This window comes from Maylandia zebra, linkage group LG16 (genome assembly GCF_041146795.1).
Source record: "Maylandia zebra isolate NMK-2024a linkage group LG16, Mzebra_GT3a, whole genome shotgun sequence".
NCBI lineage: Eukaryota > Metazoa > Chordata > Actinopteri > Cichliformes > Cichlidae > Maylandia > Maylandia zebra.
In genome coordinates, this window is record NC_135182.1 from 14,068,495 (window position 1) to 14,090,303 (window position 21,809).

At 41.0% G+C, this 21,809-nt stretch overlaps 1 protein-coding gene across 3 annotated transcripts in view; it reads right to left on the minus strand.

Moving 5' to 3' along the window:
* Positions 1–21,809, minus strand: part of klf12b (Kruppel like factor 12b) — a 42,100-nt gene continuing 20,291 nt past the window's right edge. For all 3 annotated transcript variants that reach the window (XM_004567984.4, XM_076874738.1, XM_004567983.5), the window contains 4 exons: positions 16,470–17,007; positions 12,226–12,361; positions 5,848–6,005; positions 1–4,261 (listed from right to left, as the gene is read on the minus strand). In XM_004567984.4, coding sequence (XP_004568041.1) covers positions 4,080–4,261; positions 5,848–6,005; positions 12,226–12,361; positions 16,470–17,007 — 1,014 coding nt within the window. In that variant the 3' untranslated portion in view covers positions 1–4,079. The remainder of the gene's footprint in view (positions 4,262–5,847; positions 6,006–12,225; positions 12,362–16,469; positions 17,008–21,809) is intronic.

The following is a 21,809-nucleotide window of genomic DNA, read 5'->3' on the forward strand; positions in this document are numbered from 1 at the left end:
TCTGTTACATACAAAATGCAACTTTATTAACCTTCATGCCTCCATTCATATTAATATACATGTATATGTTTGAACTTATTTTAATTTCACAGCTCCATCCATATGAAAAATACAGAGAAAAAGGCAAAAACACTGACTGGATACTTAAACAACTCTCGGAGAAAAGGAAACAAAAAAAAGTGTAACAGGAGAAAAAAAAAGAGTACATCTGTTGTTGAAGTTTTGAAAAATATCAGGATTAAAAATTTCTGTTACAGATGTGGAATTCCATGAGCAGAATCTCCCTTTTTGAAGCGATGTTGAGCAATATCACATTTTTCTTTACGGTAAGAATGAAAAGATCTGAATATATTTACACTACACTCACTTTACATAAATACAGGAACAACGATTACTGTACGTAATATCAGCAAACTTGAAACAAAGGCATTGGCTTCACTACCTAAATTTTCAAAACCAGGAAAATCAAAAGCAGATGTTATACAGAAAGTAAAATATATATTGAACTGACAGAAACTGCAAGATAAGTATTCATTAAGAGAGGTGTGACTGCTGGAATCCCAGTCACAGGATTTTTTTTCCTTTCTTTTTTTTTTTCTTTTTTCCTGTGAGTATGATTCCTCATCATCTTCCATGGAATCACTATGTTGAATTGATGTGTTGAAGCTGAAACACCAAGAGACCTTTGTAACTCGGTTTTGTTACCCTTAGAGGAAGTGACTTATTGCAAGCAAAGTAATAATGTGTGCTATAAACAGCCTGTGAAAGTGTTATGGGAAGATGCTGCATTGTACACAATGGTATAAGGCTCAGTGCGAAAAGAAAGTTCAACATTAGAGGTCCGACTTGCATAATGTTGTCTGTGCTTCTTTTTCCCCCCAGAATTCGTGGTTTTCTCGTTTGAAATTTATTAATCCAAGCACGCGTGCTGAAATCGAAGCTCTGCACAGAGCAGCTGATATTACAAGTTTGTGATATGAGGCACTATTCATTATTATTATTGCATAACTTTGACCCTGGTTACCGTAACAAAATTATGCTTTAAAATATGAGGAAAGAGATGCTGAAGGGAAATACAATACACCCTGTCCTATGGAGACACCATCTTCAAGTCAAATTGAGATTTTCAGAAATTGGTGTATTAAGGCATGCAACGTCATATACTGAATACAGGAGTACATGTGTCGCTGATATGTGCTTGATCGGTAGAATTTCTTGTCGGGTATAGCAAAATAGCAACACAGGGAATTGTGTACCTTAATACTGTGTATAAATAATTGGTCGATTCTAGCAAACACTGGTTCAGCCTTGGGAACTGAAAAAAAATGATTTGATCATGAATGTGTTTAACCACAAACCAAAGAGAAAATAAAAAGCAAACTGTTCTATAACATCACATATGATCATTTACATGATGAATACCATTAGCCCCATTTCACTGTATATCAAATTAGATAAATTACAGTCTCTGAAAAAAGACTTTACATGTATAAATGTATTTCCTGCATCTACTAATCAAAAGCCCTATTTTTCCAATGTATGTACAGGCTGTAGAACTTTGTAATAAGTTTTATCTTCACTATCACATATATTACAACATTTCAAAATGTCCTTTGTACAGAAGAGAAAGATTTATATGCAAATGAAGACGTGCCCCTCAATCATAAAAACGCTCTAATACATTATAAGGATGATAAAATACGATGATGATTATTCGCTTATAAATTGACATCTGAAATAAAATCATTTGAATATCATACGAAACAAACAAACAAGGTGCTGATATGGTTTTGCCAAAATGCTAATACAACTGGGCATAATGTCGTGCACAAACAATACAGATAAATAATGACAACATGCGTTCTCCAACAAACCGAGAAGGGCGTCGCACGCTTCCGTGCGGAAATTGCTTCCTGGATTTGGCTGTTTTACTGAAAGTGAGAATGTGGAATCCAAGTTTGTGCATTAGCGTGCAAGTGTATGGATTTCAAGGTACCGTAATCGAAAAGGTTAACATTTTTCTTTTTTACTGGCCTAGGTCCAATAGATGCATTTGGCAGCATTATCGAATAACATTGGTTGGCCTGATATTTTATGTCCGAAGCTTTTACGTAGCATAAAGAGCGCTGGAAATACTTGCAAAAATGTCCGTTATTAGGTCTATAAAAATATATTTTTAATTGAATTTCCTGATTAAGGTTAAGTGATGCTTTCCAATAAATATATCTCTGCCGGAAACTGCTTCTAAAAGGTACTCCTGCTGTGAATACAAACACACACACAGAAAAAAAGAACGGAAAAAAACAGTGTGCATGTATTTGTGTATGCATGTGTGCAATTCCTGCATTTTTCTGCTTTTTACATGACCAAATCTCAGGTAAATCAGACATAAATCATAACTTATATCTGGTCTGAGGCGATTTCAAGTGACTTTGTTTGTGTTTGAGACAAACAACAGGAATAGAAATGATACATGTGGAGACAATCACCAGCTGGGAGACATCAGATTAGAAACCAGTCAGTAACGGAGGGAGTTGCGGTACAGAGCGTGAGGAGGTGGCCAAGCTGGGAACTTCTCCTCGGATATTGACATCAGCAAACAGAACAAAGAGGAGGTTTAATGTTCCTTCCCATCACTTTGTTCAGAATGTATTGCTCTTCTGTATTGTACACCAGGTGCCACACTATCCCTGTAACACTTCAGCTGGTGTCAGTGTCATTTTATGGACAAGTGCTGCGGTGCTGTGCAAAACCACAACACAAATTCCTTTTTTTTCTGTTAAACCCAGCTGAAATGACTTTTTCTTTTTAAAAAATGAGAAATGTCAGGACACAATAAAAGTCTGTAAGGTGCCTCTATTTTTTCACATACTGGAAATCTCCTCTGATTGTTCAGTTCACTGTACATGAGGGGTTGTATTTTCTGAGTCAAACATAAGCAATAAGCAGGCATTAAAAAAGAAGCAAAACCCAATAAACAAAACATTTTTATACTGAAGTATATTTATCCTTTAAGATTGCACTTTACTGATTGCTAATCACAGCTCAAAATCCACCAGATTTTTTTTTTTCCTTTTTCTAATAAATGCTTTGAAGAGGCTCAACATAAACATAAAGAACAGCACTGATGAGATTTGGAGTTGTCCGGCCATGTGAGTGGATCATCAATGGTGTGTGCTGGTGCGATGATATGCAAGTCCTATTTCCAGGCATTGAATGACTGAAAAAGTGGAGGTGCTGATGAGGTTGATCTTTTCGGGTTGTGGGCATTTGAGTCTATCTTGATTACAGTTTGCAGGCGATGAGAGAGGTGAAAGTCCAACCTTCTTTTAGCTTCTACAAGGGATGCCTCAGATCTAAGAGCAGAAGCCAACAGGAAAATGAAACCACTTATGATTAAATGGTGCCCCCTGCTGATCACAAATCAGACTCACACAGGGGGGCGTGGTGAAAAAACACTACCTGTAACTTCAACTACCGGTACATCCAAGTCCGTTCCCGTGATCCAGTCGAGGCCAAACTTCTTCCTGCTCACACAGGAAATCCATTCCTTACAACGGGGTCTTTCACATTATGAATGCTGGAAAAGCAGCCGTTTGGAACAATAATGAAAAGAAAGACACCAAAACAAAAAAAGACACAGTTGCAATTGCATTATACTTTTTTTTGTCCAAATAAAGAGTTAATCTTAAAAATCAAAGTGAAACATTTACGAACAGTGCTGTAAAAGACAGTTCCCTATTATACTCCAAGCAAAGACAAAAAAGATCCTGCCGTCTCTTCGTTCCAAACCAAAGAGGATCCAGAAGTGACCCTGTTTTGTGCTCCTCAAGCTCTGTGCACCTTCATCCATCAGTCTTCTCTGTCTCCGTCTTCTCTCCTTATGAAGGATGAGGGCATGTGTGCGTCTGTGTCTGTGCGTGGGTGTGAGTGTGATAGTGTGTGTGTGTGTGTGCGCGTCCAGGCCGGCTGAAAACATTCACAGGGAGATCCCGCTCCCCTGGCTGCCTGTGTATGCATGTGAGTGTGTGTCTTTTCGTTGACCTCTCCATCTCTCTCTTTATCGCGCTCCGTCTGATTCACACCAGCATGTGTCTCCGTCGGTGCAGGGCCAAGTGGTCAGATCTGGAGAAGCTGCGGTCACAGTCTGCACACTTGAAGGGCTTCACCCCTGTGTGTTTCCTGTAATGCCTCGTCAGCTCATCAGAGCGGGCGAACTTCCAGGTGCAACCGTCCCAGGTACACTTGTATGGCTTTTCACCTGGAAAGGAAGTCAGAAAACACAGTCCATGTTCAGTCGCATTTCCGGCAAATTAATTAGGAAAATCTGCACTTGATGAGTGATAATCCATGAATTACTGCTAACCTAATGTCCACTTTGGTAGTGCACAAGTTTCAAGAATCTATATAACTCACTAAAATGGTATGGATGTCTGATGAGATATTATTGAAAATATTTAAACACAAAAAAATTACAGGAACATATAAGTCACGCATCAGATTTCGACAGGGAAATATTCAATTTGAAAGTCTTCACTGAAAGACTGTGGAAGCACAAAATGATGCAAAAGCCTGGATTCAAAGTCACGGCAAAAAAGAAACATGAATTTGATCAAGTGTTATCTTAATATTCTGAGCAGTCTATACTGTTGGACCTCAAACTGGCTTTAAAGTCTATATGATTTCCAGTGAATAAACAGCAAATTGCTGTATATTGGCTAAACAACTGATATGCTATATTCTATAACAGGCCAGGAGCCGACACCTTTGCTACCCATAAGTCAAAATTTAGGGTTATTATCTCAAAAATTTCAAATCTCAAAAAGTTGCCTTTCTAACTCAAACCTCTGAGAAAAATCACTCAAAATTTAGAAAATAACTTGAAATTTCCAAGTAATTAAATTGAAATTTGGAGAGAATAACCTCAAATTTTGACTTTAGATAGCAAAATGTGTCTTTTTTTTTTCCATAGAAACCTTGTCAAATACAAAAAAGGTCTAATTGTGGACTGAGGTCAGAGACCTTTTACAGGGAAAAGCATTTTCCATTATCCTAACAGCTTAATGTTCACTGCTTGTCAGCTAGTGCGCTGGCTGAAAAGTCAGGCTTTGCAGCAGCCTGAGAGAAATGACTGATTTTATAATGTGAGGTGTCACAATCATCAAAGATCTACACGGTTGGGGTAATGAACGCAACATGCTTATTTCATTTGCATAAATGGTCTCCATATGTGTATATGCACTTAATCATGATATGCCACAGTTCTTTTCTTTTACGACTCTACTGCGAGGCCAATTCTTTAAATAATGCTTGACCATTAAAAAAAAGTGTGCAGAGTAGTAACGTTCTTCTCAATGTGTGAACAGAATAATGTATAATTTCTTGTGTGGTGCTATAACGTTGTGCCAGGGAGCCATACAATTTACAATCAGTATACACCTTTTACTTAAAGCAGACTCTGAGGCTTGAAATGATTTAAGGAAGCTATAACTTCAGTGTCCGTCCACAACAACGGGAGATCGTTTCAGTAGGAACGGCTGTAATTGTTTTAGCACTTTTCATGAAATAAATCATGTTAAGGACAATTCAGCCTTCTCAAAAAGTAATTAAAATGTTCCAAGATGCCGTATGCTGTCTTGTCTTACTGCGTTCATGAGACAGATAAGAATAAGTTTAGCTGCTCAACGCTCTTCTTCTGTGAGTCAAGACTCTAAAGTGGTTTTCAGCAGTAACTTTCTCAAAATGTGAAATGCCACCTCACTTAGACTTAAACAAATAGCATTTAACAGCATCAAAATAAAATAACAGCATTTCACAACAACTGTTCTCACACGTAGATTTACTGACCTGTATGCGTCCTCCGGTGTGCTTTTAAATGCGAGCTTTTGGTGTACACCTTATTGCACCCCTCAAAGTCACATCTGTGGATTCTTCTCTTTTTGGAATCCGGTGACTCCGACCTCCGAGGACGCCGTATGCTGTCGATACTGAACGGGGACATGGAACTGCAAGGAGGACAAAAAGTAGCAACAGATAACATTATTAGAGTCTGATGATGTCTTTGTCTTCTTCCGTGATAAAGAGCAGTTGTTGAAAGTTTTGAAGAATAAGTCAGTCATTTTAATTAAAGTTTGCAGTGCATTTCAATTCAAAACCTGCTGAAGAATATTGCAGTGTTTATTTAACTTGCATTATTGCACCATTTACCATTTCAGTTTCAGTTTTCAGTTTTATTTGTCATATGCAAGTTAGCACAGGGTCAACATTGCAATGAAATGTGTTTGACGAGCAGCAGTCACTCAGCAGCATGGTACAGTAGAAGAAAATATAATAAAATATAATAAAATAAAATAATAAAAAAAATAGAAAAATAGTAAAGAGCAAAATATTAGAGAGACGTGGTAAAAGATAAAAGATGACTAAATATATATGTATCTATAAATATAAATATATGTACACTAGTGATTAAATAAGAAAATCTTGAAAAGAAATATGACGGGAGGGCAGATGGGATATTGCACAGGAATGAGCAGCAGAAAATTACAGTATTGCACTTTTTAAATATAAATATTAATAACAATAAAGTGGCGTGACCAGTGCAGATTAAACAGAGTACTTGTGAAGCTGCAAGGTAGCTTCTGAGTGCGTCCTGTGGAGTGTGTGTGTTTAAGTGTTGTGGTTGAGGTGTCGTATGGCTTGGTGGTAAAAACTGTTTTTAAGTCTTGTAGTCCGAGCAGGCAGACTCCTGTAACGTCTGCCAGATGGTAACAAGGAGAACAGCTGATGATGATTTGCAATAAAAGGTTTAAGTTTTTGTTTTATGCAACCAAAAGAACATAAAACATAACCGTCATACCGGCTGTAATGTCACTAGTTATTGTGTTAAGAGAGGAAAAGGTGTGTAGATAAAAGACAGACTGGTATTTACAGAGTGCTTTTGTGTGCTTAGTGAGAGCTCACTACGCATTTACACTGGAAGCACACAGTGCACAAAGACGTTCATACAGCACTTTGCTTTATGCGCTTGATCTAGAGCTCACAGTCACACAATTTGAGGTTCATCTTACCCAAAGACATTTCAACATGTCAGACTCTAGGAGTCAAACCACCAGTCTTCTGATTTGTGGATGATTTTGATGCCCTCAATAAGTACAACCATTTTATCTCTTTCTTGTAAAAAGTAGTGCGTTTCTAAACGGAATCAACATATATGTATTTTTGAAATGCAAAAAAAAAGACAGTATACAGTGAATATTGAAAGATAGACACGTTGAAGGTGGCAGAGCAGCAGCTTTGCCAGCAGGTGGCAGTGCAACTCTACTTAAGTACCTCTGAAAAAGTATGTAAGGTAAGAGGGCTGATATTCGTATGGTTCCAATACTATTGTTAAAGCAAAAGTGGTGAGATGAAGAAGTTTTTGTCTTTTTTAAAATCTCTGTGTGAGTGATTTATGTACTCATTGCATTTTGGCATTTCCTCTCCAACAAGCAGTCAGTATCACCGTCTACTGTATTTGTCATTGTGAAGCAATGCTGCAAAGTGTGTGCCTGTGTCAGTGAGCATGTGTGTGCGGTTTCACATGCATGTCTGACTTGCCAGTGTTTGTGAGCGCAGTTGCAGAGTACAGTCATCATATCTGTAGTTAATCTGAATGTACTGTCATCTTTGTGTTCTGAAGGCAGCGCTGCACACAAGCACACAACCCAGAGAGAAATCCAGAAGGCAGCAAGAGGCGGTCAGAAGTTCATGCCTCGCCCATGATTGTTGACTGTGCAACAGTGAGCACCTTTTTACACAACACATGACTCGTGCACGCAGCCGGCAAACTGGCGAGAAAAACTGAGATACGATATTGAGCGAAAACAAGAACATCTCTGTTTTGTAAAGAGGGGAGGAGTGATATATTTGGGATATATTTAACAGGGTTCTCTGCTTATGCTGTGAGGCTCGGAAACAGGTAAAAAGTTGAAGTGGGTAAAATTAAAGCAGAGTAGCGGGAGGAGGAACTGCTAAAATCATGTCAGAGGAACAGGGGCTGCCAGACAGGCCCTCCAGTGAACTGTCTCCACCGCACACAACCCACTTCCTGTCTCTCTGTCTTACACCAAAGCACAGTCAAATGCAGATACAGTATACACGCACAACAAAGATAAACACATAGCTATACGCAGGCTATATAAATACACTGAAACAGAAGCGCACGAATGCATACAGATCACCTGTTACTCTTGGCTTACTGCCAAACTGAAGCTGTACAGGAAATGAGCACACGGGTCAGATATGAAGTGAACTCCATTTCCCCTCTCATTTCTCTCTCTCTCTCTCTCACTCTCTAAGCTCAGGGAATATCGCACTGTAACGTGATGACAAAACAAATGAAGAATTTAAGACGAAGAGTTAAACTCCTTTTCTCAAAATGATTGATGAGTTTCCCGCATCACATATAATCTAGATGAAAATTTAGAGGGCCGTTTAGAGTCAGAGGTGCTGTAGAACTCTGCGTGTGTGTCTGCCCGGGAAAGTAAAGAGAAGAGCCAGTGGATACACTCTGAGCTCAGACCATCGAGCAGATGAGGCGGATGTTTACATTCTGACTTCATCCATGAAGTGACTTCATGATTATGATATAATTTAGGAAGGTCTGAGTACAACAGCTTCTAAAACAAAGAACAAGCAACCATCATAAATTATTTCACCGAATACAACGCTGCTGCGTTTCAAGAGCTCAGTGACAGATTGGTGTAATCAGTAGTGGGAGTATTTATAGACGTTTTGTGCATCTGCAAAAAAAAAAAAAAAAAAAAAATTAAGTGAGAAATGTTCCAGTTCTCAAAGAAGAACGCCCATTGCTCACCACCGCTCACCAGTGACATAAAGGTAAACAGTGGAAAACTTCTAATCCCACTTAAATGACATTTTAATGATTCAAGTGAGGAAATTGGGTCACAACAAAAGTGAGCAGAATTCAGTGCATAATTGAAAAATAGTAATAGAAGTTAAAGGCTTAAAGAGAACTGAATATGAAATACTGTGACAGAGTTATTACTAGACCTACTGATTTAAGCTCCTGCTACACACTCACAATGAATACACGTACAGTCATGCGATTTGCCTGATTATTACTATTATATAATATATGACTATTTTGATAATCTGATAGATGTCAATTAAGAGCATTTAACAAGAAAAAAAGTGGCAGGAATTCGGTGCTTTTCAACGATAGCGTTGTAAACGCACAAGAAGTCTTCACTTTTACTACCTCATTATAGATGCACAAATTAATTTTTCTCATTTTTAAAAATCTAATAATAATCCCAAATGCAAGAAAGCACACAAAATGTATCTCTTTGGATCTTTCATGCTTATAATGTAGTTCTTGTGTGACCGCGAATTGGTTATATTTTCTCATTAGAGCCCAGAGGAAAACTCACTCTGCCTTGAACCCTGAGTCACCGCAGCATAATGCTTGTATGAATGTGTCTGTTTGTGTCTCCCGAAGTAGCAGAAAGAAATGGGAAGTACAGCTGAGAATAATTTCAAACAGCGCTAACCTCTGTTTTTGTTCCTTTGTTTCCCCGTTTTTGGTTTTTTTTTTTTTCCCATCATCATCCACTGGGCTCTACACATACGACAGAAAGACGGGGAGCATGGGGAATGAGTGTGTGTCACCTGCATTAGGGATTTCCCACAATACAAGCACAATACATATTTCTAACTCCTCACCCGCAGCGGGGTCACAACACCGGCTTGAGCACAGCAACAGCACGACCTGCTTCAAGGCACTGGTGGAATTATCAAGAAAACAGGAAAGGGAGTGCTCAAGTTTGTGTATGTGTGCGCTGGAACACTGCCCACCGGGCATTCCTGTACCTGTCCGAGGATACTACCCCTCACCTCGCCCACATCTCCTCCCTCCACCTGCTCTCTGGCCCCCCAGGTCCTTGGGGACCTGCCAGACTTCAACAGAGACAACCCTCCCAACACAAGCCCCTGCCCCCAGCCTCACACACCTCTCCTCTCTGTCTTCCTCTCTTTCACTCGCACTCTTCCACAATAGCCTATCCTCTGATCCCCAGGGAAACGCATGAATATGGAGGAGGCTGACCGAGTAGCACATGATACACACAAACTCGCTCTCTACCCAACTCTCCTTTCACTCATTTATTTATATATGGATACCTGGATTGGAGGCTGCAGGCACTCCCGTCCTCCGCCCTTACACCTCACCTCTCTGAAGCTCTCTGGGTGACTGTTTGTGTAAATGTGGCTGCCAAATTATGTAAAGCTGCTCTTTCCACAAGCGCGGCATACACATTTAAATGAAAAGAAACGCAATATAGCGACGCAGTGGACTGATATGTTTATAAGTCGGCTTCTGTTGCGGTGCAGATGTCCATCGAGTGCATGTGCTATGTCAACACACAACGCACATTCTTCCTCTCTGCGGCCAAACCGGCGTGTAACTCAAGAAGACTACAGACTGCTTTGTTTTTCACAGACAAACATGCAAGTCTGTGTTCCTGTTGACAATGGCTGACCTCCTTCTGGAACCAGCTGTTCTGTCCACTGTGCAGAAAACACGTGCATGCATACAGTACAAAACACGCACACACACACCGGAGGATTAATACTTACAGAAGTGCACACATACTTTTTTTTCACACTAACACACACGCACGCACAGTCACAGTCACATACACAGCGTGCACACAGGAGTTTCCACACAGCACAGTCTGCACTTTGCACACAGAGAAGTGAGTGTGTGGGCAGGCCCTGGCAGGGCAATGCTAACCCTGGCTGGTGATTTATCGCCATAGTGAAAGCTTGGGCTTTGAAAGGTTGTGTCCTGCCAACCTCTGTTCTCCTCTGACCACCCGGTGCCCACGTGTGGCACTCAGGGGCACGCCTGTCCCTTTCAATAACCTGCATCGAAACCTGAGTCCTCTGGTGCGTGTGTGCTTGTGTGTGTCTGAAGCACAGCAACCTATACTTGTACCCCTGAACCACAGCTTTACTATTATGTGCTGTACTTTGGAACTACAATAAAAGATTTAGGTTAATTACAGTAGATGGTCACACAGCCAATGGATGACAAACAAACAATACAACATCTAGTACACAATGTCAAACCTGCCAGCTAGAACATTACAAAACACAGTGAGTGCCGGCAGCCTTGTTAATGTCGCTACGGCATTAGCAGGATTCTCAAGGAGTCCTGGAATACTTTCCTTACAGTTAGTCTAAATAAAAGTCTGATGGGTATTAACTTGAGTCTACCCAGGCTGGCAATTATGACTGTTCTGGGTTTATGAGCAGCAGCGCAACAAGGACAGGGCCGAGCCAAATGCTTCTCTGCATCTGATTTCCTCCCTCTGATAAGAATTCTATACGCTGTCGTCAACTTTTCATTTCAACACAGATGGACTGGCACGGCAGGAGTTGATGTCTGTAGGCCGAACAGGGCATAAAGTATGTCTGAGCCATATGCATACAGGCATATAGATGCACGCCCACGCAGACACATCCAAAGAGTGGAAGAGCGGTTACAAAACCACACGGAAATGCACAATGCTAAGGATTACAATGGATCTGATAATGACGCCCTCCTCCAGGGAGTCACAAAAACATATTAGTACTTTGTGCTCTGTCTATTCAGAAATTCAAGACTGCAACATCACTGGCTTGGATGACTAAAGGGATTTTTTTTTTTCAATTTTACCATATTAAATCCATTGAAGATGATTTAATTTTAAAAATAAAAGCCTCTAATAAATGCGTGCACACATGATAAGATGTTATATTATAAAACATATTTACGTGTATTAAGTTTCATGCATTATTTCTGTGAGCTGTTTTTTTTCCCCTTTATGCAATGCAGAGTGCTACTTATTTTAATAAAGAGCTCTGCTGTGCTGTCATTATTAACTATTTGGCTCAGTAATAAAGCAAAGTAACAGTAGTTCGCATAAATTTGCTTTCCCCAGCACTAACAATAATGCACCAGTGGAACAAACTGAAACTTTCATGTAACCAATGTAACACCGGTCACTGGTAAAGAACGCAAAAACCAAAGCCACATACTTCTGAGCATCTTGTTGTCATAACTCCGACCCAACTCATGGCAGAGATCCACATTTGATTTATGGCTTTAAAGTTAGCGAAGAAAAAAAAAGTCAGCGCCAGGATTTCCGGCGTGTGTTCAAGAAAAAAAATGAATATACTCACTCTTGTACAGCACGGGCTATAGACAGCGCGGTAGAGCCGGTCTCATTAACACTGTCCAAGGTCACGTTTGGCAGGTCATCGTCATCGCTGTCACTTTTGATCTGCCTTGGCGACAGGCCGTTGGGGTCTATGTGTGCTGTGAGGATGGGACACAGACATGGGAGACAGACACATGAAACTGGAGCTGGCGCTGTAAACTTATAAGGCATATCACATTGTGCGTCTTTCTAATTATAATGAAGTAACTCCTTTATATACAATTTCATCCGAATAACCCCAAAAGTATTCTTTTGTGTGCCATTATTTAGCATACTGTATGCAGTAGCTGAGCGTGAGTTGAGATGGCCTCAGTACTTGCCAGTATTTTCTCTCAGGAGCTGTCAATCAAACGAAACATTTAACTGGAGGACAGAACAGTCGACCGTGACTCTGTACCCAGAGGTTGCGTACTTACAGAGTAGCATGTGAAAAGGACACACGTGTGCACATAATCTCTATCTGCCTCCAACCACAAAGATAAGACTACAGGGTGGAGCACTGTTTAGCTGTTGTTGCCTGTGAGCAGCGTGTGAAAACATTCGCGCATTTGTTACTGTTTCCAACTTAAAAGAACATGTGCACGCATGAGAGCAACTGTGAGCATCTGGTCCTCTATACAGTATGCACACCTGAAATAGAATCTTATTCATCATAGCGACGAACCTGTACACAACACCTGAAGAGATCAGCTGCTAATTTCTTCAACCTCGAAAATTAACAAGCAAACTGTATATGTGGGTGCTTGTTTCCTTTTGGACAACATGGACCAAAACCATGAAAAACAAGGAAAAAAAGACCACAATGCTGTTGAACCATGACCCTCTGAGCCAGTGAGCTCAGTGGTTTCTGTCTCTTGAGCTACGCAGTAAGGTTACATCTATTCCACAAGCTGTGAAAACTTGTCCCTTGGACAGCTCATCAGATATGCTGCCAGAGCCTGGAGCCATTCTGTCCATTCTTTCTCTTTCAGCCGACAGATGCGGCGAAAATCCCGGATAACACAATAAATTAATATCAGAAGAAAAAACAAAGACATGCTGTAGATGGAGAATTAGCAGCAGGGCATTCTAATACAGCACTTAAAAAATGTACACTGTTAACGGTTCTGTAAAGGCTATTCTTGCTTAAAATCACCGGAAACACTGAATATACGGAGACATACAGTATTTTCCACTGAGGTCTACAACATCCCCATCTACTGTAAGCCAGGGTGCTTTTATAAGCTATCAGGACTTCACCTTCTCTGCCCTCTCAGCTGAGACTGTGGCCATAATGGCCCATAATAATGGTCTAGAGTTAGGAGCAGACATGGTGTTATTACTGGAGGGGTGGGTTGGACACAGAAATAATGCTGTAACTCAGTTGGAGCTTTTGCTTTTAAAGGTTTCTGCTGTTGTTGTAGACTAAGACATGCAGAGTGGTCACCAGCTCGCCGAACCCTATGGAAAACCTGTAATTAGCTAGAAATACATCGCGTTTTGGAAATGGGGATTGGAGGGTGGGGGTATTTTGAACTAGGGACACAAAGGAGGAGTGGTGGAGAGGTGGGCAGAGCAGCGGATTTCTTCCTTTCTCTCCTGTTGTTTCCAGTCAAGCCCTGTTTCCATGGCAACCTCCTACCGGAGACAGGGAGACAGCAGTGAAAGAAAGGGTACCCGCCTTCTCTGAAAGAGGATGGCCAACCTGTGTATGTATGTGAAAAGCGAGTGAGTGTGCACCTCATATCTACGCTGAGAACTTTAATAATCGCATTAAAGTTTTCTTGGTGGGGGGTGGGAGGGGGGCTGGATTTAGTTCGGGATTTGCCTAATGTCAACAACTTATTTGTTTAACCACCGGCCAGTAGTGACACTTGAAATTCCAGATAAGGCAGGAACAAAAAAACTCTCTCTATATATAGATGGATAGACAGATATAGATATTTTTCCTATTGCTTTAATTCATTTTTGATTTGGCTTTGATGGTGGAATGTTGGATTTTGTAGACATCATATTAAATGCAATAAATAGCCAAATGTTCTGGTTCTCAACCGTTTGCACTCTCATTAAAAGTAACTGCGTCCACCACACCCAGCACTCATTCACCCCGTTTCCTTTGTGCTGGGTGCGTTCAGAGCCGGGCACTGCTGATGTTGCTCTATGTATGTGTGTGTGGATGCGTCTGCTTGAGTGCCACCCATCTTCAATATCCATCCACACCCTATTATGCAAGTCTTGTTTTTCCCTATCCTTCCTTCTTTTCCTCTCTCCTCTCCCTGGGAACTGACATCTAGCATTTTAAAAAGCAAAAAAAAACAACAACCAAAAAAAAACGCCCATCTCTGAGGACCACCCCACCCAGCCGGCCGAGTGTCTGTTTGAGCACATGCTCTAATTACATATCATTGCTTGTTTGCTTGTACGTACTGTACATGCACGGGTGTGAGCCTTAATGTGTCTATTCCTTCTGCAGGGAGTGAAAAGAAGCAACCTTTTTTTACAACCAACAGTTGCCCTGTGTACAGCTCAGACTTGGACAGAAACACCTACTGTAGGGTCTCATCCAGTGGTTGGCAGTAAAACCACACCCAGAGAGAAAACCAACAACACATCCAAGGCAAGGCCGGAGAGGTCTAACTCTCAGACTACCCCAGACTTCTGCTTCTTGACAGAGGGAAAGCTACCTGCACTGGAGGCTGTTAAACACAAACAAGGCGTTCAAGCTCTAAGCCTTATCTTCCCTCTGAAGGGGCAACATTTTTGCCCGAGAGGCCATTCTGAAAGCATGGACATGACAGTCTGCCTTCTCAGCAATGTGTTGACTAAAGACAGAGCAGAACACCTGCCAGATAACAAACCACACAGCTTATCACTGAGCTTTCCCCCTCTAACATTTCAAAATCCTCAGTGCTAAATGTCAGTTTGTGCCATCCCTTATATCTGACCCAGGTGCAGCCAAAAAAACTTCTGTAATTGTTCCCAGAGAAAGCTGCGAGCGGTTTCTCTATTCATACACCTCTTAGTAAGAATACATTGAAGCTTATTATGATTATAACCTATTTTAAGTGAGTTAACGGATTTAAAAGTAATATTTCTCAAAAGGTAGCGCCTAAGAACAGGTACCAGCACTTTCAAACTCTTAAATGTCCTATTAGAGGTTTCACCCAATCAGTCAGGCTGATCAGGAATCATGATGGCCACCAGTGGTGAAACACGCCAACAAGGTGGTAAGCCATTACATTTTTAAATACAATTGTAATTTTCAATAAAACAAAAACGTGATTTCCTAATTAAAACTCACTGGTGTAGAAGAAAAATTGACCTTAAAAAGTACGCAATTCAATTCAGAAACTTTTGAAATATATGTATCCCTGAGATACATTTTAATCTGAAAAACGTGGTAATACTAGCTCCAAACACAGAAATTGCATTATGAAAGTATTGCTTTATCTTTTCCTGCAGGGCATCGCAGGTAGCTCATTTTGTAGGAAAGAAAGAAAGTGATTAGATTGATCCACGCAAGCCTTTCAGACTTTGAGCTCAGTGATAAAGGCGTTGAGAGATAGTTGCAGTGGTTTACACATTTGCCATAGATGTGAAAAGACCCCCAGTTTGAGATCGGGAGGAGTCACAGGCTGGCGTACTCCTAGGGCCGGTTCCAATCACAGATAATCGAGAGGGTTGCGTCAGGAAAGGCGTCTGGTGTAAAATCGGTGCCAATTCAAACAAGTGAATCTATTCGCTGTCGTGACCCCTTGGGAAATAAGGGAGCAGCTCAAAGTCCCCCCCCCTCAAGATATAGCTCTACTGCAGAGGTAGAGGATAGAAGTCCAAAAACCCTCAGTGGATTTAGGTTGTGGTAAGCCTACACAGTATTTGTAATGTAATGGCCAGGAGAAGCTAGAATATGTAACTTCTCTTTATTGAATCTAACATTAAAATGTTTATCATTTTGACTTTGTTACACCATAGGGCAACATTTCCTTATAAGTACGTCTTAGAACATGCAAAATACACCAAAACAAGATGTGGGGCTAGAGTTTCACAGGGGCCCAGGCTGCTCAGTAAATATAAATGTAATAAAAAAGGCAGCAGTTCAAAACCTGAATCATAGTTGAACTTTTTGCAGTGTATCTTATTAAAATAATGACAGAGCTTTAATAGAAATCCCAACAGAACAAAGTTAGCTGTATAAATATAGAGCAAATTCAGCGAGCAGGGTCTCACCTTTGCCCTGGCTTTTGGCCTCATCCAGCAGAGGTAGCATGATGGCATTGTTGAGGCTGGAGGGTGATCGAACGGCAGTGGTGTACATGAGGGGCAGTGACTGTACCACAACTGGGATGCGGTGAACATGGCTGGCGAGCTTCCCGGCTCCCTGCAGGCTCAGAGGGCTGGATGGAGGCGGAGGCACAGAGTGCAGGATGTGCAAATATGGCTGACCTCTCACCCCAGTTCCCGGGGCAACCAGAGGGCCCGATGTGAGCACCGACGAGGCTGAGGTGATAACAGATGGAGAGGAGGAGGAGGAGGATGACGACGATAACGAAGACGGGGAGAAGGCGGATCTGAGGGGGGATGACGATGAAATCGTGGTGGCGGATGAAGAGGAGGGGCGGGGTTTGTTGATGGACAGGTCGACGGGCTCGGTCTGCGTGTGGAAGTGCAGGTCGTGGGCGAGCAGGTCTTCGGGAGGTTCCGGTTTAACTCTGCTGAGGAAAAAGGGGACGCCGTCCATCGCAGTGTAAGGGCGCACTTTGGGTGACTGTGGGCGTAAGAGAGACAGTGATGTTTCAGTTTAATGCCACAAAATACATTAACCTCAAAAGACAGAGTGTTTCTATGGCTGAAATCCAAGTTCTAATAGTTTTTGTGGAAATATTTGTTATGAAACACAAATACAGAGCAAAATATTCATTTAAGAGTTCAACTTCTCCCGTGAAGCTCTTCAACTGGCATGATGTCACGCACAGAAATGCACGAGTAAAGATAACGTCTCTAAAACTCGCCTCCTTTCGCTCCCTCGTTCTCTTCTCCTGCCCTGGGTTGCACTCTCTCTTTTTCTCCTGTTTTCCATGACTCCCACACAAACACAGCTCTCTTGGCTCCCCTTGTCTCTCTCTTAAATCTCCTTTGTGACGGTGAAAAAACATCATATGGGCTCAATTTCCTGACCGTCTCTCTCCGTCTCTCAGAAATGGGCCTCCTAAGGCCAATGCTGGTGGCTTAGCGTATCCCTCAACACATCTTTCACTTAACACCAAGCAGACTGTAACACAACCTCTCCATCTGTCTGCACACGTTTCAGGAACCTGTTTACTTGGAAAAGATAATAGAGAACACACACGGTAGAAAATGTGACGCTCACCCTGCTACTATTTGCTTCTTAGGGCTCCCAAACTTTGGCCCCTTTACTTGATATCGCGGTCTTTGTTCTAATGTCAGATTAGCCGAGTTGCATGTGATGCGGCTGATCTCGGCTCACTCTGCTCAACGTGGGTGCTGCAAAGTGTGGTAAGCAGTGTTGATCCTCACAGTGGAGCCTTTCAGAGGCTGAGTCACAGTTAGTGCCATCAGGGAGCGAGCACGTCCAGGATTTTTTTTTTTAAATAATCAAACAGGAAAAGCTCATTAAAATTAAATGGAAAAAAAATCACTCCAATAGCAGCTGCAGGAGAAATGAAAAAATGTTCTCTAATGTGGGTTTTCATGCTCACTTTTGTTTTCAGAGACTCGCATTTCTTTTTCCTTATGTAATGCTGACTGAGAGTCGATCTGCGGTGAATTACGAATTTTTCTGAGTGGTGTGTATGGGTGTTCTTTTATGTAGTAGCTTACTATTTTTACTCCAGACTTGTATACTTGTTTTCAGCCTACAGGAAGTGTTACAACCCCATGAATCAAACAACAAAAAAAAAAAACTTCACGCAGCGTAACTCCTCTTCAGTTGGAAAACAAACCATGCCCCATGAAAAATGCTTTCTGATGAACTCTGAACCTCAGTGGGGTTCAGCTCAGAGTCACTGGTGTCGTGTCAAGATCCACAGTAAAATATGGTCTGGGTCATTACCCACCACCGATTTCAGGCATGAGCCTTCACAGCATTTCGTTTGTGTTATTCTTCAGGGGTATTGCTTCAAAAAAAAAAGCTCAATCATGCTGTTTATTAAGAAAATGGAAGACATGATCAGTTCTAGTGTACTGTGATAAAGATAACATCACATCTCCTTCAATTTTGTCAGTACTATTCAAACAGAGACACTTCCCTAAAGGGGCTGACGAATCGTTATAAAGTTCTCCTCTTTTAAAAGTTATTCTCAAAGAACGAGAGCGACCTACAGGCACATATAGAATATTTAGAGATTCTAAAGCAAATATCAGTAAAGGCTTCAGTAGAAGCAACTTAGATCGTTGCGAATCCACAGTGGCATAAGGCTGCCAGCACAGCGACAATGAGAGCGTCATACAGGTTCCCTTCTACCTTTTCTGTTACGATCGAACTTGTGGGCCTCATCGCAAAGAGGAAGATGAAACCAAAGTTTACAAATAAGGTTTTGGTTTTTTGGTTAAAGAATTATGGTGCAGTGATGAAGTGCAAAAAAGAGTAAGAAGATAAGAGAAGCTATGAGAGAGCCACAAACTCTATCAGCAAGAACAGCGATCAGTATCCGGCTGTGCATGTTTGAGACAATAAAGCCCGTGCACCACTGAGAGACTCCGACACTGTGGGGATGTTATGGGCAGCGCACAACAACTTTTTTGATACTATTTGAGTATTCAACTGTTAGATTTGCAGCTAATTAAAGAGCCACTGGTGTGAAAGCATAAACCAAACCAAACGGCTGATGATGTACATGTACAATAACAATAAAGAGATTTTCTATTTTATTCTATTCTAAAACACGTTTTTGGTACTTAGAGGCAAAGAAACGGAATACACTTGTATTCTTAAACATGCTTCAGGCTACATTTATACGCACAGATGGATACATAAACCTATCATTTTTATACAAACAACCTCAAGTGAGACGGATGACGCTTGCATTGCTTTGCTTAATAAAAGTTACACTCTGTTGAGTCTCCATGCTAGCAATGTCTAGATTTAAACAAGCACGTCCCTCCTTTAGGTTATTCAAATTCACATTTTATATTTTTCGTTTGTTTGTTTGATTTTTTTATGGTTGAGTGTCTGCTATCTAGTGGCTATATCAAGAATTTACCAAGACAAAATTATCTAAATAAATTTCACACAGAGTTAAACATTAACCGTCATCTCTACTTTGTCTTGCATCAGTCTGACGTAGCCTTTCTTGGCTGAGCCTCGGGCTACCATCTAGCTGCTTTTGCACATGGTCTCTCTGTGTTTCCATTTTTGTGTATAGAAAGCGAGTGTCACAGTCTGCCCGGAGCTATACCGCCTGTCGGCTTTGAAGCCGTTAGATTCACCGAGGCTAATCTCAGTGTTTTGAAAACAGTGTCTTTCTTAGTAAGTGTGTGTAGCCCACTCCTAAAATCATGTAGTATTAGCAGGTCTTCTTACCAGTTAAAGACATTGAAGTATCTCATGTGGTAAAGTGCAGAATGAATAATGTTATGAATAAAACAGATATGCTGCCCCAGTCCTAAATGTTGATTGTTTAGGACAATGGAATTTTTCTGGCAATATCTTCCCAAGTGCTTTTTTAAAAGAGCAAAGAGTTTTCAACATAGCATTTCTAAACATACTAGTTTTCTTTGGAAAACAGAAATTGTTTCTATTTGTCACAAGAAATATTTCAGAAAAACAAAAGAAATTGGTTTAGACTATTGACGCTCACAAAGTAGAAGACCCATATAAAAAGTTATCACAACATTTCCTGGTGTTAAGAACAGAAATCAAAAGAAATTGAAAGAGTCACAGAGTACAGAAGAAGCCTGGTCGAAGTAAGAAGTTAAAGATTTCAAAGCCTCTGAAAGAAAACTAGTGAGAGTTGGTGTGTAAAGACTCCAGAACGACTACCGAGGCACCAGTGAATGACTTAACCCATTTGGGAGAACAATAACTAGAAGCAGGCACAACAATGGACTGTGCAGGTCTAATGAGATGAAACTAGAGTGCTTTGGCTACTTTCAACATGGCAACGACCCAAAACATACGGTGAAGAGCTACCTCCAGAAGACCAACGTGAGCATTATTGACTGGCCTGTGCAAAACCCTGACTTGAATTCTACTGAAAATCTGTGTGATGAACTGAAGACCAATGTCCATGCCAGAAGATAATCACATAACAGGCTGGGATTGCTCAGGAAACATCAGAGAAGCTTGTTGAAAACGACAACCAACGACTGCAGGCTGTTAACCAGCAAAAAAACAGTACACACGGTTGACTATTGACGTCAGAGGAGCTAATCATTTTGACCGGGTAGTTTGGCATTGCGTTGAATGTAAGCATCCAAAATAGGGCTAGGCTGTTTGGACAAGCTGTGTTAAAAATTCCTTTCTCTGTTTAACAGTACTTTGGAAATACTTCTGAACTAAAACTAAATTTTCATAGGGAGGTCTAATAATTCTGTCTGCATTTGTGTATGTTTGTAATGACAGTGCACTTGGAAAGTGTCCTTTAAACAAAGACTAGTTGGCGCTCTAGCAATGACATTTCCTTTTTAAATAAAATACATATACACTGTTTCTTAAAAAAAACTTTACTTATCTGTTAATTTATTTATAAAGTAGTTAAAAGTAACTTAATGTACTAGATGGTAAGTGAGCAAATTGCACTACAATAAATGATCATATGGCACAAACTCAGTTTACAGCAAGACATCAAACATGCCACTTACAGAAAAGTATACTTGCAACACTATTACAAGCCTATAAAAGTAAATCTACTGCTTTTTTTAGTCCATTGGTATTATACCTTTTGTTTCCATTCATTTGTGAGTGCTGCCGTAATGTTGAGAAGTAAGAACTCTATTTAAAATTCTCTCGTCAAAATATTAGAACGGTCTATACATAAACAAAACATGCAGAAACGAAAGTTCTGCCTTTTTTTCTTCTTCAAACACAACTCAACAGAAATGGAAAACTTAAGCCACCCCTACTCTCACTTTGACAGATACAAACCCACACATGCTTACAAACCTGACACACATACAGCAAGAGCCGCTCAACCTGCCTGCCTGCCTCCGTCCTCATGCCATTGTCTTTATTAGGGGATAATGGTTAGCGGGGCAGATTTTCCAGCCCCTTGCAGGCGAATTGTCTAACGAGGCAGACCATTTCCAGCAAGCCCTTGGCCCCACGCCACCCAAATGAAGACCACATTTCTGCAGCAGCCTAAACTGTCTGTCTGCCTCTGCCATCTAAAGGGAAGCTCGGTCTGTTAGGGCAAGATTGGATCTTAGTGCACTTCAAAGCTGTGTGGGCTGCAGTGCTCACATCCTGTCTGTGACTGACATCATTACAAGGAGAATGATTTCAAACCCAAGGTATGAGGTAGCAGCGCAAGAGCCTAGCTCTCAAACCCTTAAGCTGCAGCTGAGGAAAGGACACCCAGAAAGTAACCACCTGCTCCCTCTATGCCAATT